Source organism: Fukomys damarensis, unplaced genomic scaffold (assembly GCF_012274545.1).
Source record: "Fukomys damarensis isolate Sample0158 unplaced genomic scaffold, DMR_v1.0_HiC HiC_scaffold_16, whole genome shotgun sequence".
NCBI classification, from domain to species: domain Eukaryota; kingdom Metazoa; phylum Chordata; class Mammalia; order Rodentia; family Bathyergidae; genus Fukomys; species Fukomys damarensis.
In genome coordinates this window covers 97,035,440-97,052,125 of record NW_022900928.1, presented here as the reverse complement: position 1 = coordinate 97,052,125, position 16,686 = coordinate 97,035,440, and the positions used below count along the sequence as shown (strand labels likewise).

Genomic DNA, 16,686 nt, shown 5'->3' with positions numbered 1-16,686 from the left:
GGCTGAGTATTTATTTAGATTCCTGCATGGCTGACCAAGGGATTATGCAATCCCTGCAGGTACCTAACATAGATAGCTGTCTGTACTTGACCTTGTCCACACAGCCACAATCTAAATAAAGACTTGGAAGGCACATTTACCACCTTTGAGACGGACAAGGAGGAACCAGCCAATGCCCCATCGTCCACGGATGGCCCCAAGCAGAGTAGTTAACGGGGATCCTTGGACACAGGTCTTTCCTTACACCACAGAGCCCTCAGGGCTGGCTTGCAGGGAGCTGTGGAAGTCAGCGGTTCAGCAAAGCCACATGTCCCCCACAGCCCCCCTACAGCCTCCCAAACTATTCCCCTCTGCCTAGCTTTCCAAACACCAGAAGGTTCTAGGGTAGGTTAGAGATCGTTCTGCTCAGAATACATGGCTGGCAGCTGTTTCTACAGAAGTAAATGCAATGCAAATATGGAACCTTTCTAGTAAATGGACCCTAAAGGGTAAAAGGAAAATCAATTGTGCACAGTTATGATTCATGGGGAAAAACCCTATTGTTTTCATTGACTGACCTGAACCACGTTCACCTGTGCTATGTGTCTTCTGAAGAAGTCTGTGTAAACCTGGCCTTGCAATGACTGCAGGGTACAGCTCACAGGAAGTGATTCATTTTCCATTTATTGCACAGCACCTGAAAGAGTACCATGTTCCACTTATGCAGCTGCTTTTTAGGAGTGACCGATTAAAAAATAAAGGAGTCATAAGAATAGAGTTGTGTGCAAACCGTGTGGTCAGAGAATCTGTTGAAGGGATGGAGGACAGTTGTCTTGGAGAGATGGATATTGCTGTCTGGGTGCCGGGCCACTGTCACAGGAAAGTGGACAGAAATGAAATGAGTAAATTGTTGGAGGGGGTGTTAGTCAGCTCTCTGTCACTATAACACACAATGCCTGTAATAGTCAACCTATAAAGAAAAAAGGTTTACTTTGGCTCACAGTTTTAAAGGTTTCCTTCAGTGGTTGGTTGCACCCATTGTTTGGAGCCCATAAGGGCCCATCAGGGCAAAGTGAGCCTGCTTTCTTCATGATTAAATTGAGAGAGAGAATGAGGAAGACATTTGGCCCCACATCCCTTTAAGGCCACCACCTCAGTGACCTAAAGACCTTCCACTAAGCCACATCCATCAAAGGCCCCTCCACCTCCTAGTAGTGGCCCCCTCAGCCAGTCTTTGCCACATGTACCTTGGAGGACAGTGAACACCCAAGTAATAGCACAGGGAGCCAGATTTTGCTTCTGACAAAATTAACATACATTCTGATAAGAAGATTGATTTTTATAGCATTTCCCCCAATGCTTCAAGATTTTCAAATCGAAAAGTAGGTGTTGTGTCATCAGTAAAATTCACTCCTTTATTTAACAAATAACTAATATGTGCCAGGTACTATTTTAGGTTCTGAAGATAGAAAAATGAATGCACAAAAACCTTCCTTCTACTCAGAAATGTAATATTCTGGTGTCAAAATAGTAAAATCTAAACATATGTAACATTTCAAAATGTTTTCTGTAAGAGATGCTCAGAACAGTGCATGACAGCACTTTGCTCGAACCAGGGCCCTGTTCTAGAAAGTGCATGATTCTCCTCCACACTACCAGGTTGGCCACACTCAGAAGAGAATAAAAAGTCACATGGAGATCACCCGCTGAAGCAAAGTGACAGGTAGCCAGCCAAAATCAAGGTCTAAACTTGTTGACCTGAGTGATGGTTGCATGAATATTCATTACACCATTCTGTTTGAAATTTTCTGTATTATAAATATCTTAATATTTAAAAAAGAAACCAACAATTTTTATGCATGGGATAGACTCTTTCTTGAGGTCAAGAGTTATCCAGTATTTGAAGTTTCAAGTAGCTTAAGCACAAATGAATAACCATCCATCAGGCATGCTCTAAAAATAATTCCTGGGTTAATTAAGAAGCTGAAATGGATGACCTTGGTTTCCTTTATATACAAAGATTCTGTGTTCTCATGGAAGATCTAAAGTATAATTGGCACAACATGGACTTGGGTTAACTCCAGAAACAGGGCATTTGGAGTGTGGTCTATTTATTTTAATGTTAAGCATTTGTCATGAGACTGAGCCAATTCTCGGTTCTGTGTTAGCACCTAATAATCACTTTCATAATTATATCACCATATTTATTTGAAATCCTTTCTTCTTTTTTTGCTCCCCCTTCAAAAAAGATTGCTTAAGGTAAAATAGATGTTTACTGCTATTGTATTTCACAAATATTTGTCAGTTTTAAAACTTCCTCCTTAGTTGTATGAAAGGTGCTCCCAAAAAAGTCCTTTTTTTTTCCAGAAAGCCCTGAATACAGCCAAATTAGACACACTCCCTGCTTGACACTCTAATTACTCCTTTCTTATCCATTATCAGATGATGCCCCTCATCAGCCAAGCCTGCGACCTTCTCCTGGCTCATTTAAGATGCTGTGCAGAATCAGGGGATGCCTGCAACATCCAGAGGTAAGGGCCTACCTTTGAGATGAGAAGTCACAGCTTGGAACAGCTGCTTTTGGTAACACACATAATTGCTGGACAATTTTCTTGGGCCCAGCAAGCTTTGGAAATGCTAGGATCTCATAAAAGCGTGGATGGATCAACTCGTGAGAAAAAGGGAGATTCACTTAAAACAGAAAATGGAAGTGGCCAAAGCCCAGAGCTGTGTGGCCTGCAGAGAAAAGCTCGCGTAGGCAGTGGTTATCCGTGGGTGGACTTGGCCTTTCACCCGTTCAGCCCCTCGATGGGCAGTACATGTCTGGGTGAAAGGACAGGGACCCACAAAATGTCCTGCGTTTTTACATCTAGGAAAATCATGGGGCATCTCTTATACAAGCCATGGCCAGGGTGGACACCAAGTTGGAATGGCTGATTATCTGGCTTTTCTCCTAGAAACCTTTAATTGTTTTGTGCCAAACATGGCTTATGGCAGCTTAGGAATGAATAGGATGGGGAGGTTAGATCAGCTGGAAGCTGACTCATAATCACTGCCAGCTTTTATATACACCACGTTTTTGACCACGCCTTCTCATTCACACTCTGTTTGTAGAGTGCACGGGTTGGCTAAAGAGAAGGTGGCCTTGTTGGCTATAAAAGCCAAGTAAACAACTCTTTAAACCCTGAAATGTTCAACCATTAGAAGAACTCACATTCAGGAGCCTTGTTTTTGTTTTTATCGTAGTGAGGAAATGTGTGGTCAATTGTAGAAGGGTTTTCAATAAAAGCAGACCAAACTTTAAAAATCATCTGCAAATGACATTTGTTCCTTAATAAGTTGGTGGCTGTGTCACTGGTGTAGAAGGGAGCTAAACATGTGCCTGCACTCAGGACAAAAATAGACCTTGTAATTATAAAAGGATATTAACACCCCAGTTGTTAGCCTTTGTAAAAAGAGCTTCATCTGACTATTCTGTAAGAAAACCAAAAAGAATAATTGTAGTCTAAAACAGCTTCTTATGGGACAGGCTTTCTATCGGCAAAGAGGTTAGGTATTCTGGCACTACTGCGAATACTTTTCCTTGTATTTGTTTCTAAAGTGTGGTGTGCGTTGCCATAATAATATATATCTGATCACAAGGCCTGTCGCAAAGCCTGTCTGGTATTTATTTGAGTGTGAAGAGCCTTGTTAATTTTGTTTGTTGCTCTTTTTAAAAACTGTAAAATCACAAGGAGTTAAGTTAATAAAACTAGATAATCAGGTGGGATAATTCATCAATGCCAGTTTGATGGATGTCAATGAATCAATAGATCCTGGCCTGAGGTGAGCTTCGCATGTGCAGCTCGGGGGTAAAACCCAGAGCCTTTGGGTCTGGTCTTTCCCCTCCCTCACAGGAAGAACGGTATTCAGCATGCGTCTTGGTATTTGCTTGTCAGTTTAAGGCCACCAGAAGCCTGAGGACTGAGGCAGTGATGCCCTGAACACGTCGCTGCTCTGTGGCTTTCACCCCTTCCCATTTTCTTTTATTTTGTTCTTTGAGACAGGGCCTCACTGTATAGTTCAGGCTCCTCTTGAGCTCTCTATGAAGCCCAGGCTGGCCTTGAACTCATAGCCGTCCCCCTGCCTCAGTCTCGGAGTGCCCATCTCTTCCCATACTCTTCTACTGCTGCTCAGCCCTCAGCTTGGCTCTTACCCTCCCATGCAGAGCTGCAGGAAGCTCCTCTGGGGGATGGGGTGCCTGGCTTTGTCAGGAGGGGTGCACTGTGGGGAGCCAAGGCCAGCACCCTTCGAAACTCAAGTGTCCCTGTCTCCATAGGTGCTACTGTGCATACACCACCAACGTGGTGGCCAGTGTTGCCTTCGGCACCCAGGTGGACTCTCACAAGTCTCCTGAGGACCCCTTCGCGCTGCACTGCAGGAACTTCTTTGCCTTCAGCATCCCCAGTCCCCTCCTGGTCCTAATCTGTAAGTACAACCCTGGCCCCTGGGGGCTGCAGACCCTGAACCTCTGAACTCCACTCCCTCCACCCAGGAAAGGACCTCAAGTGTCTCTGAGAGTTGCCCTCCAGAGACTCCATCTTCCTGCAGTCACCAGGGTTTTCTTCTTATGTCTGGGGCCTCTTATCTCCAACACAAGGACCCTCTGCCTCTGTCACCATGAGAAGTGACAAACCATGCTGAGTGCTGTGCATGCATCACTTCAGCCGGTCCTGGCTTCACCCCATAAGAAAAATGTTCTTAGCCACGTATGGTGATGCAGGCTTGTAATCCCAGGATTCAGGAGGCTGAGGCAGGAGTATCACTGTGAGTTTCAAGGCCAGTCTGAACTATATATGAGACCCTGTCTCAAAGCAACCAAAAACTGTTCTTGTCCCCATTTTCCAGATAAGAAAACTGAGGCTTGGAAAGGCAGAGCCAAAACTAGAGCCCAAAGCCTTACATTTTCTAGGGCATTTTTCTTCCCTGCAAAAAATTGTCTCCACCGGAAGCCACAGTGTAATAAACTAGAGGTCATGGGTTGGGTGGCCTGACACTGTGGAGACTGGCCCATTGATTTGTTTTTTTTTGTTTTTTGTTTGTTGTTTTTTTTTTACAAGAGAGTTTTTGCCCTCTGGCCAATTCTACCATCTTCTTGCTTTTATGGAAGCATCAGAGTGATGCAATTATTGTCACTGACGAGGGCCATGATTTGCAGCCATTCTGCTGAGCTGGTCAGTTCTGCGCACTCCTCAGCCAGTTTTGTCCCCATTTCTAAGCCAGGTTCACTGGGGGCTCCTGTTCCCTCCATCAGCTCCACATGGAAACTGGAGGAGAGGTAGCTGTGGGGATCAAGCAACTTCTCCATCCAGCCTTCACGCCACACCCCAGGGCCATTCTGGGGGGTTTTGCCCAGCACCTCTCTCCAGGGGGATTAAATGAGCCTGATACACAAGGCCCTGGAGGACAAAGGGCCCAGGCTGCAAGAGGCACACGGGGAGATCATGGCAGCTTTCAGGGACAGCACAGGTGGCTCTGGGGCTAGCTATCCAGAGAAAGAAAATGCAATGGGCTGGAAAGTTAAGACAGCAAGTGAGCTCCTGGCCTCCGCTAAGATGTGAGACACTGCTTGTATCCTCGAGAAACACAGGGACCTGGGGCCTAACATCGGGACTGTGACCTCAATCTAAAGCCTGCGATGTCCTGCTGAGTGCCAGCTATAGGCGAGGCTTGGTTAACCACACAGGTGTTTATTGAGTGCTTACCACGTGCAGGAAGTGGATGGAGGGGCAGAGATGCAGCAGGCTGTGACCTCAGTCCTAGGTGCAATCCCCAGGGGTCAGGCCAGGCCCTCCCAGTGACTCAGCTCCAGGCTGACACTTGCTTCCTGGTGATGGGAGTCTACTAGTCGTGGTTTGTTATCGCCCTCTTTGCAATGCACTTTTGTTTTTCTCTTTCTAGTATCTTTTCCATCCATAATGGTCCCACTGGCCCGGATTCTACCCAATAAGAACCGAGATGAACTGAATGGCTTTTTTACCAAACTCATTAGGAACAGGATTGCCTTGCGGGACCAGCAAGCAGCAGAAGAGGTAACATGTTTTAATAGGGCACAGCCTCGAAATGGAATGGGACCCAATTTGACTTGGTGCTCTCTTTTCTTTCTCTCCCCTCCCAAGCCCACACATCACACCTCAGGTCCCCCAGCAATCCACCACCCCGAGCTTTCCAGGGCCAGCAGAAAGCAGAGAAAAAGGTAGAGGAGCGTCAGGCAGAAAGAGAAAGGAGCAGGGCAGTGGGGAGGGATGGTCGTCAGGCAGAAAGAGAAAGGAGCAGGGCAGGGGGGAGCGATGGTAGAGAGGAGAACCCCCCCCCCCGGCCCCCAGGGCACAGGGTGAAATCTGCCCCAGATCAGCTCCAGCTCAGCACCACTCCAAGCACAGGGGAGAGCAGCCCAGAACTTTCTAGGTAAATGTGCCCTTGCAGTTTTTCTGAGCATATTATTTCTATGGAAAAATGCAAAGACGGCGTCTCAGGGCGTGGACAGCATAAATGTCAAGAGAGGAGTTGGGCGGCTGCCAGTCACGCCCGCGCTCCTTGCGTTAGGGAGGACGTCTGCGAGACAGGGCTGGGCGCGCTGCTCCGATAGCTCCTGCACCAGAGACCCAGAGTTCTCTTCCCTCCTTGCACTCCCACTCTGCCTGGCACACAGTAGGGCTTGGCTTAGTATCTGTTGACCGAACTCACTAAGAACAGAAGTGGGACCCTTCAGCATGAGGGAGCTCACTGCAGCACCAAGTCTGCTGTAGCAGACCTACATGCTGCTCTGTAAGGGCTTCCTTGGGGGAGAGAAAGTTACTGAATGGAAGGATGGAAAGGGGTCTTCTCAAAGGCTGCGTGCCTCAGAGGCAGGCGTGAGGTGCAGTGGTTAAGACACTGGCCTACAAAGGAAATCAGTGTCTATTAGAGGCTTGATGTGCTGAGCAGCCCACACCCTGGGCACTGTGTAGAAAGTGTGTTTGGATCCAGAAGGGACATGGTTTTCTTTCTTTTTTAAATTTACTTTTATTTTTTTAGACAGGGTCTCACTATATAGTTCAGGCTGGCCTCCCTGTAGGGATCCTCCTGCCTCAGCTTCCCGAGTTCTGGGATTACAGCTGTGTGTCACCATGCCTGGCCAGAAAGAACCATTCTGAAACCTCAATCTTGCTATAAAGGGATGCTATGAAAGCTTTCTTCCTCCTCCCAACCCACACTCACACACCACACCCCTACCCTGAGACTTGCTGGCTGTGGAATCAAGCTGAAAATGTAAAAACTGTTGCACTGAGTGACTTACTAAGAGGTGAGAGGTTATTAAAGATCCAATTACCAGGATTGCCTAGAGCTTTTCCTTTTATAAACTCTACAGCTATTTGTTTCAAATAATGAGTTGATCTGAGAAAAATCTCCCAACCACAAATCCAGGGCTGCCTGTGTGAAGACAGAGCTATATGGTTACTAAGAAAACTTGCTTTCAAGCCATCTGAACTCTGCATTCATTCCATCAAGCAGATGTGTGCTTGCATAGGGAAAATACTGCACAGATGTTAAAAGGTAAATATTTTTCTAAGCCCTAGCCGATGGGTGGATTAGACACCTACATCTATCAGGGTGCGTATTTTTCTTGGATACAATCATAAACCAGCACTGTTTCCATCCTACATGGGCAGTGTGCGGATCGCCTGCGTGATGCGGTGCAAACTAAAAGCACCCGGTCTTCACTAACGTCCCTCCCCAGCACATGGCCCTAGAGAGCAGCCCCTTGCTCTGGTCTCATATTGGGATGTTAAGATGGATTTCTCGGTCTCCTCTGGCCCTAGGGCAGCCTGGCTGAGCTGGGGTAAAAGGAAAGATGCCAGCTACAGTCCTGCCCTGGGACAATACATAGGGTAGGCATGACTGGACCTTCCCTCTCATTGCCCCAGTCACAACCCAGCAAAGCTACAACAAAGCCTTAGCGAATGGAGCTGTATCACATACAGTGGGCCCTCGAGCTATGACTAGCCTGACATACGAACAACTTGGGTTACGACCAGAATTTTAGCTTTAATTTACAAAGTCTTGAGTTACAACCCAAATGCCAGCCACTTGTGCTTTCAGGTGGTCTCAGATACAGATTTAACCCTTAAAGAGTTCTGAAAGGAACATTGCAACATCCTTTCCTGTGTGGGGTTGAGAAATCCTGGGCCAGTGTCTAAGGACTCTGAGATCTGCCTGTGTGCAGGAGAGAGACTTTAAGGCTGTGTAGAGGAGCCCGAGCCTTCAATTAACCAACTTGAGTTACAACCAGCCCTCTAGAATGAATTAAGAGTCCACTGTATTATACCCCAAGGAGTCTTAGTGGGCCAGTCCACTATAATCCTAGCACTTGGGAGCCTGAGGCAGGAGGCTTACCAGCCTGGCCTATATGGTGAGTTCAGAGCTGGCCTGAAATATATATATATAGAGAGAGAGAGAGAGAGAGAGAGAGAGAGAGAGAGAGAGAAAGGAAATACAAAAGGCCCTACCCCAGAGGTCTGGGGCCAGCATCCACTAGCCTGGGAACAGCAGATGCCCATTTATCCTGTGCCATCCTGCACTTCCCCCAGCTCTGCCCCTTGGCAGCACAGCTAGCAATGGGGCCACAGCAGCCACCCAGATGGCGGCCAAGCAGGTGGGGGATGCTGGCGACATAGCCCTCGGAAGGCCGTGGGGACACCGTGATGAGCAGGGCCAGGGTGGGGCAGGTTGCCAATAATCTCTGACCCTTCACCTTTTTCTGGGTTGTTACAGCCAGGACAGGATGGCAGGAAGTGAAGCCTTGGCCTCCAGGTGAGCGGCGCCCACAGCCTCAGCCCTGAGCCCCAGTAGAAAGCAGACGCTTTCTAGGGCTGCAAAGCCTGGAAGGAGCAGTACGGCAGAGGCCCCGAGCCAACCTGCTGCTCTAAACAGCGTGCCATTGTCATCAAACCCGACACAGCCTTCCTCAAAATGCATCTACTGCTCTGCATTTGGGTTTGTGCAGTTATTGGTTACGTAGGGAGCAGGGAAAGGGGACATTACTAGAGCCTCAGCAGTAAGTCCTAGTCTCCTGCTGAGGTTTGGGCCTGATCCATGCTGCTCTGGACAGAAGCTGCAGAGCTTGCCACACCTTTATCCCCAACACCCCGGCACACTGGGAGAAACAAATGTAACCAATGTTTCAGAGAGGTCAGTACATTGGGGGAAACAAACTTAACAGACTGCAACAGGAGACTGGGGTGGGGGGCAGCAGAAGTCCTAGAACAATGAGGAACTATGCAGATGAAGATTCCCTTCCTCCCAGGATGTCTCCAGCTGGTGGAGTCCAGCTGTGGAGCATCACAGCATCTCAGGGACCCTTGAAGTCTTAGCTATGACTGGAGGCGAAGATGGAATTTTGGCTCGACATGCCAGAGCTGGCCTACAGGCGGAAAAACTAGGCCCTAGTCATGATTTTTCCCAAAAATTATGTAGAATTGCTCCCGACAGGTTACATATCTAACCTGTGCTCAGCACAGTGCTAGGCACAGACAGGAGTTAGGGTCCTGTTTGAAGGATGCTTATTATCTCATGATACAGAAAAAGTAACACACATGAGATGACAGCAGTCTGAAAAAATGGACTTGCCAGGCTGCAGGCACCCACTTGTAATCCCAGTACTCAGGAGGCTGGAACAGGATGATCGCTGCAAGTTTGAGGCCAGCCTGGACTGTATAGCAAGATCCTGTCTCAAAGGAAAAAAAAAAACAAACCTGAAAAGATGGAGTTGGATGCCAGTGCGCATGGTATAAATTATTCATGTAATAGAAATTCAGAAGCCAATGAATTGAAAAATGCTTCAACTAGTACTTTGAAATTATAATATTTCCCTGTTGGAGGTTCTGAGACTCTTTTGCTGTTTTAATCCCATAAACTTCAGAAAAGAGCAACATTTTGGTTGCTGTTCATCACATTAAAGGGCATTTCAAAGAAGGCATGCGCCAGGAATACACTTTGTTAATGCTAAAGCAATACGCAAACACCTCTATACTTAGAGTTAGTGGTCATAAAAATATAAAAAGCATGCCAATGACTGATAAGAAAGGTAGGGGGAATGGTTAGAAAGCTCTAGCTACTTAAATGGGGTTGGGGATGACTGAGAAAAAAGGGGACTCATTGAAAGGAGAATGCACTAAATCTGGGGGCTTCAAAGACAAGCTTCACCGAGCAAGCTTCCCACACCCTGAATCTGTTGACTGCCACATGGGAGAGACTGCAGGCTGCCCACAACAGCCCCAAACTGTGCACAAGAACAAGAGAGCATGTGCTCGCTCCGATTTAAACCTATAAGATGTTTTCTTGTTTTGCTGGTAGAAAAACAATCAACCAACAGAGCAAACATGTAGAAAGTCAAAACTGAATGTGCCCTGGTTTCCCACCTCCTCCGGCTCTCTGGAAATGGGTGAGGGTAGGTGTTGCTTAATATTCTCCTCATACGGACAGATGTACATAATTGTACCTGTTCACACTTACGGGTATCACAGAAATGAAATCTCTCTGTGCGTGCTGCTCTTTTACTTAACAAAGTGATGCTACACCCTTCCAGGTCAGCCCAGACAGAATGGCCTCCTCCTGAACAAAGGGAGTGTGGTACATGTACACATTGGAGTATGACTCAGCCATAAAAAAGCATGAAATCAGCCAGGCATTGTGGCACATGCCTTCAGTGCCAGCTTCCTGGGAGGCTGAGGCAGGAGGATCATGAGTTCAAGTCCAACCTAGACAATTTAGCCACTTAGCAAAACCCTGTCTCGAAATAAAAAATATATCTTGGTGCAAAGACCCTGAGTTCAATCTGAAGTACTAGAAAAAAAAAAAAGGAAGAAAGGAAGGGAGGGAAGGATGAAAGGAAAGGAGAGGAAGAAAGAGTATGGTGTTATATACATGAAAGCCCAGCACTGAGGGAAGCTGAGGCAGGAGGATTGCAAGTTTGCGTCCCACCTTTAGACAACTTAAGGGAGACCTTGGAGGGCCAGGGGTTTAGCTCAGTGGTGCCGCTGCCTGCCTCACAAGCACAATGTCCCCAGTTTGATCCCCAATACCAAAAAAAAAAAAAAAATGAGAGCGAGAGACCCTGGAAAGAACCAGGGCATCACACACACCAGGTGAACACTCAGCACTGAGACACACTCCCAGCTCTTTAGACTCCTCTTTTCTCTGATTGCTGCAGTCTGCCCCTCACTGCCCCAGAGCTGTGAAACTGGTGCTACACCGAGGGCCATTTGGATGGCTTGCAGGACCTCGCTATCGCAGATAATCCATTGACGAGCCATGTCCAGTAGTTTTTACAAGCTACACCCATGTCTCCTTCCTTTCTCCCCTAAGAAGCCTTGCCCAGGGCCCAAATGTGTGTTGTCCCCTCCTGTCCTCAGAGGCCAAGAGACTTCCTGCAGATGGTGCTGGACGCCCGGTGTTCCACCAGCTCCGTGGGTGTGGACAGCTTCGACCTTGTCCAAGAAGCCCTCTCCTCTGCCGCACGCATCTCGAACCCCTCTGCACCTTGCCAGCCCCGGCCCTTGTCCCAGCCACTGACTGTGGATGAGATTGTGGGCCAAGCCTTCCTGTTCCTCATCGCCGGCCACGAGATTGTCACCAACACGCTCTCCTTCGCCACCTACCTACTGGCCACCAACCCAGACTGCCAGGAGAGGCTGCTGAGAGAGGTGGACCTTTTCCAGGAGAGGCAGGTGAGTTCCGGCGTCCAGAGAACTCGGTGTCACTAGGGGGGAAGCTTCTTCTTAACACCTTGCCAGAACCACACTCAGTGTCTCTACAAGGAAGTAGGGCTGTGGCCTGCTGCTCCATCTCTCTGGGCTGCCAAGAAAATGGAGCGTTCGGAAAGAGAGACTGGGAAAGACAAATGATGCACGCAGTCTGTCACAGGACAGCCCAGGAGACTGGCCAGGAAGGACAGGGGTGAGCGGGCAGAGGTTGGGAAGAAGGTGTGGCTGCCCAGCCTCTGACTGTGGGTGCTGCAGTTGGACGGAGGCAGACAAGAGGACCCCAGGGAAGGGACAGTGACCTAAGGACAGGCTGAGCCGGAGCAAGCGTGAAGACTCAGAGTGGGGAGGTGCTTATGGTGCAGGAGGGTGGACTGGCCACGGTCCATGTGATTCTGGAGGTTGCCTCTGGGGGCCCAGAGCCCTTTCTTGGGGCTGAGCTGAGCTCCTTTCCCACCACATGGCTTTTTCTGGATGTTTGTTACATCAGAAGTGTTTTGACCCATAAATTGTTAAAGATCATCCTTTTTTAGGTACAGGGGATTGAACTCAGGACCTTGTGCTTGTGAGGCAGGTGGCAGAACCCCTGAACCAAATCCCCGGCCCCCAAAGCTGTGCTTTACGATAGTTATGGTGACTCATGCCTGCAATCCCAGTAACTGGGAGGCTAAGGCAGGAAGACTGCAAGTTCAAGTCTAGACTGAGCAGCTTAATAACCTAGCAAGAGCCTGTTACAAAATTTAAAAAGTGCTGGAGATGTAGCTTAGAGTGAAGTCCCAAATTTAAAACCTCAGTACTGAGACAGTGAGAGGGAGAGAGGAAAAAGAAAAAGGAAAAGAACGTGTGCTTTATGGGGCAAACCCCCATCAGAGACCGCATCACCTCCTGACATGGTTACTCTCACCTGCGTAATTTTGTTTGTTTGTTTTTTTGATACTGGGGATTGAATTTGGGACCTTGCGCTTGGGAGGCAGGCAGCGGAACCACTGATCTAAATCCCCAGCCCTGCATGCGTAATTTTGGAAGGGGGCTTCTTTCCATTAGAAAAAAAACTTTAATACAATGAGCTGAAAACTATTTCCCAGAAAGTGTCACTTTTTTATCCTGCTGCGTTCGGCATTATTTTCCATATGTTTTTAAATATTTGAAAGCTGCATAACTGTGTCACTGATTGCCTCAACTTTTGGCTCCACTTGAGCCCAAGTTCTGTGTTGTTATGACAACTGCCAAGCTGGGTCTCCCCAGCTCTCTGCTCTACGATTGATCTTCGGAGCCTCTATGCGAGAGTTCATATTTATCCTTATTACTGCTCAAGTCAGTCAAAATAATTTTGAATCTTGATTTCCCCATCTGTCATATTAGCAGGTCCTCCAGCTTTGTGTCACCTGAGACTCGCCAGGCATGTCTCCCATCTCATCCCAGTCACTGATTAAAATGTTGAGCAGGACAGGGCTTTCCTCAGATTGACATTGATCCATTCATCAATATTCTTCAGGCATGGAGTTTCTGCAAGCCATGAATCCCAATAATCCTATGCCCTATTGTATCCTGTTTCATATGTCATTATTTAACATTTGCTTTAAATCGAGAGGGGATGGAGGAATCAAGATGATTGGGGCACGTTACTACTGCAGGAGAGAAAGGAGAGTCACAAGGCATATCCATTAGGGTTCATTTCATCACACGTAAGAAAACCCAACTCAAAACCATTCTAGCAAAACCAAAACAAAACAAAAATAAATTCATAAATTTGTTTCTATGAGTACAAATTATTGCACAATTCAGGAAGAGATGTGGCTTTAGGCAGACCTTTATTCAGGCCTCAAAGATGTGCTCAGATCTGAGTTTCTCTACTCCCAGTCCCTGTATGTACCTCCTGTGTGGCTCATTCTCAATCATGCTGTCCTCTGAAAGCCCTGGGAGGCCTGGTAACAATGTCTATGGCCACATACTTCCTTGCTCCTTGACACTGAATGAGAGGATCTGTGGCCTCAAATTCCCAGAAAGAGTCACAAAGGTCACTCTGATAGTAATGTAAGGTAACTGCCCATTCAGGAGCCAATTGTCATGGTCAGGGGCCTGGGGACACGTACGGGCCCAGCCAGGGTTGATCATACCCAAACACAATGACCAAGGACTTGGGAGGGCAACTTCTTGGAGGAAGCATATGGTGGGTCCCAGGAAGGCTGCACAGGGACACAAGGCCCCCAGACATGAATAAACCAGAAGACAGATTAGAGGAAGGTCACTGAAGCATCCAACAAGTGCCTGGTACCCGGCAGATATGGTGAAGGCTGGGCAAGGGGAACCTGGCAAAGGCTTCAAGAGGTAGAAGCCATGATTTTCACCCAGAGGGTATTTAGTGACCAACTGAGAAACAATGTAACAGCTATTAAACAATATCTCTCTTCCAAATTAGATCCTACAGGGCAATAGGAGGCAGAAAACAATCAAGTCCAGAATGTGGTATCATTGGAGAGCCGCAGAACCCCAGGAGATGCCATCTGGCTCCACATGTGGTCATGTCTGGGTGTGCTAGTGTGCACACAGCCGCTTATCTCCAGTGGGACTGACCTGGCTCTGATCTCAAGGAGGGTGACGCTGTTTCCCCAAACCCTGGCTCCTTCAGTCTCCCAGCCTAGGATCACAGCTTCTTTCCGGGGATCATGTCCCATGTTCCAAGGCACTGAGGAGACCCCACTGGCAAATAAACTGATTGCAGCAAGAAAAGGCTTTCAAACTTTAAAGTACATAAAACCGTATAGGAAGACTGTTAAAATGCAGAGTCCTGGGCTCTGCCTTCAGAGGTTCTGATTGCATGAGTCTGGGCTGGGCCCCAGGGACCTGCATTGCAATAAAGATCTCCTACGATTCCAAAGCAGGTGGTCCCTACTCAGGGCCCAGGGGCCTCCTCTGAGAATCCAATGCCCTGCCCCAGCCCTGCGGGCTCCGCTCATTCTCTTTCCTGGGTAACATTTTGGTGTCTTTGACAAATAAGAATACAGAGAAGTTTTCTTTTTAGAAACATAAATTTGAAAGTCACCATAGTGTTGCTTTGTATAGCCTCACTCACAATACGTACCTATTCAGGGAGTATTTGTAGGCTCTCTTTTCTCTCTTTTTAAAAAAATTTTTGTATAATCAAAGCTCTGTTAATCTGGGCCATCTGTCAGGACATGGAAATGCAGATTAGCTGTTCACACATTTGATATTTTCCTGAAAATATTCCTGAAAATTTGCATGTAAAGTATGACTTGTTATAATTTTCCTGCTGGTTTCCATTCAACAAATATTTCTTGAGTGCCAGTTAATGCCAGCTTCGGGGCTCCAGATCCTCCCTATGCAGACGGCTATTGTGGTATAGCTGTTCTGTGACATTCCAGAGAACATCCGCTGCCCCTTAACCTGTCCTTGTGTTTGTCAATGAGATCACTGATGCAACCTCCAGAGTTTTTTCTCCCTGAGCCATTTCCTCCTACCGCAGTGCCCTCTGGACATCTGCTGAGGGCTTCATCCTTCCCCAAGAGAATGGACGGATATGCACACTGTATCCATACTTAGGACAGTGTAGCAAACTAGACCCAGATTGGTTCTTGGAGGTAGTGACTTCCTAGAGCTGCCTGTGGGAACGCTTGACCCAGGAGCTCACGCCCGGTTGACTGGCTGCCTTCTCTTGGCTCTGCTTTCCCTGGGGTGCCCCATCCTTCTTGGGCAGGGTCTCCCTGGTCATCTCAGGACAGCTGTATAACTGGGATTTTGAGCAGAGTGAACTAAGTGAGGTCCAAACTTGACACATTTCAGTGTTTTCTCCAATTATTTCCTTTAAATGTGCTCTGGTAGATCTTCCCTTTTCTTGATACCTCGGCTAGACCTCAAGGGTTCCTTGTAGGCATTAAAAAGTCCAAACCAGGGCCAGGGATTTAGCTGTGGTATCACCACCTGCCTCACACGCAAGCGCAAGATTCCAAGTTTGATCCCCGGTACCAAAAAAAAGTCCCAACCAGTCTGATCCAGACTGAACCTTCAGTCTCAGATCCAGTTCAGTGTTCCTCCATCTAAATCTGATCACCTCCCAAGGGCCCCACCTCCAAATACCATCGCCGTATAAATCGGGGGATTACATTTTCAACATTTGAGTTGAGGGACACATTCAGACCACAGCACCTGCCTGTGTGAAGTTCCTGAGCTCCCGGAGAAGTCTCTGTTCCCCGTGTCATCTTTGTCACACTGAAGAGGAGGTGCAATCATTAAATTCAGTAGTGGAGGTGCAATCATTAAATTCTATAGTGGAGAAGCAGGAAACGATTTATACCATTTGTAAAATTAAAAAACATATACCAACTTTCTGATAAAGACCGTTGTTTGGAGAGATATATATATACATATATATTTCCAATTATAACTTCAAAAAGGGTGGGAAAGGAAAAAAAAACTTTTTCCACTTAAATTGCCCTTGCTATAGCTTTAGCAGTTTATATTGAAATTATTGACTTCTGATCTGGCTGAACCATTCTGTTTTCTTCTCTTTGGTGCTGGACTGTGCCAGCCAAAATTTATGACCCATTTTCCTTCTGCTTAATTGTTGATATAAATCTGCTGTGCAGAACCCAGTTGTAAATTTACCACAAACTGGTTTGAACTGATATACAGCCTCTTTTTAGGATAATTTGAACAGTTATGCCTTAGAAGGACGGCCAACTTCTTAAAACTTCTCTTGAAGAGCTGCTTTGCCACCATGATAAATATCTAATTAAAATATAACTTAACTCTTCCTTTCCCTCTTAAGGGTAAAAGAATATTCGTGCTGGTTATTTTTCTGATTAGCTTATGCTGCTACAGTGAGCAAAGTTGAGATTTGATCCTTTAAGCAGCCAGAGAATTTCAAAGCAAAAAAAAAAAAAAAAAAAAAAAAAAAAAAAAAAAAAAA

At 47.0% G+C, this 16,686-nt stretch overlaps 1 protein-coding gene and 1 long non-coding RNA gene across 4 annotated transcripts in view; one reads left to right on the top strand and one right to left on the bottom strand.

Moving 5' to 3' along the window:
- Positions 1-16,686, top strand: part of Tbxas1 (thromboxane A synthase 1) — a 153,632-nt gene that overhangs the window by 96,020 nt on the left and 40,926 nt on the right. For all 3 annotated transcript variants that reach the window (XM_010631670.1, XM_010631672.3, XM_010631671.3), the window contains exons 6-9: positions 2,422-2,510; positions 4,298-4,446; positions 5,920-6,050; positions 11,412-11,726. In XM_010631670.1, the coding sequence (XP_010629972.1) occupies positions 2,422-2,510; positions 4,298-4,446; positions 5,920-6,050; positions 11,412-11,726 (684 nt within the window). The remainder of the gene's footprint in view (positions 1-2,421; positions 2,511-4,297; positions 4,447-5,919; positions 6,051-11,411; positions 11,727-16,686) is intronic.
- LOC117286356 overlaps positions 1-16,686 on the bottom strand; it is a 119,381-nt gene that overhangs the window by 82,835 nt on the left and 19,860 nt on the right. The window lies entirely within an intron of this gene.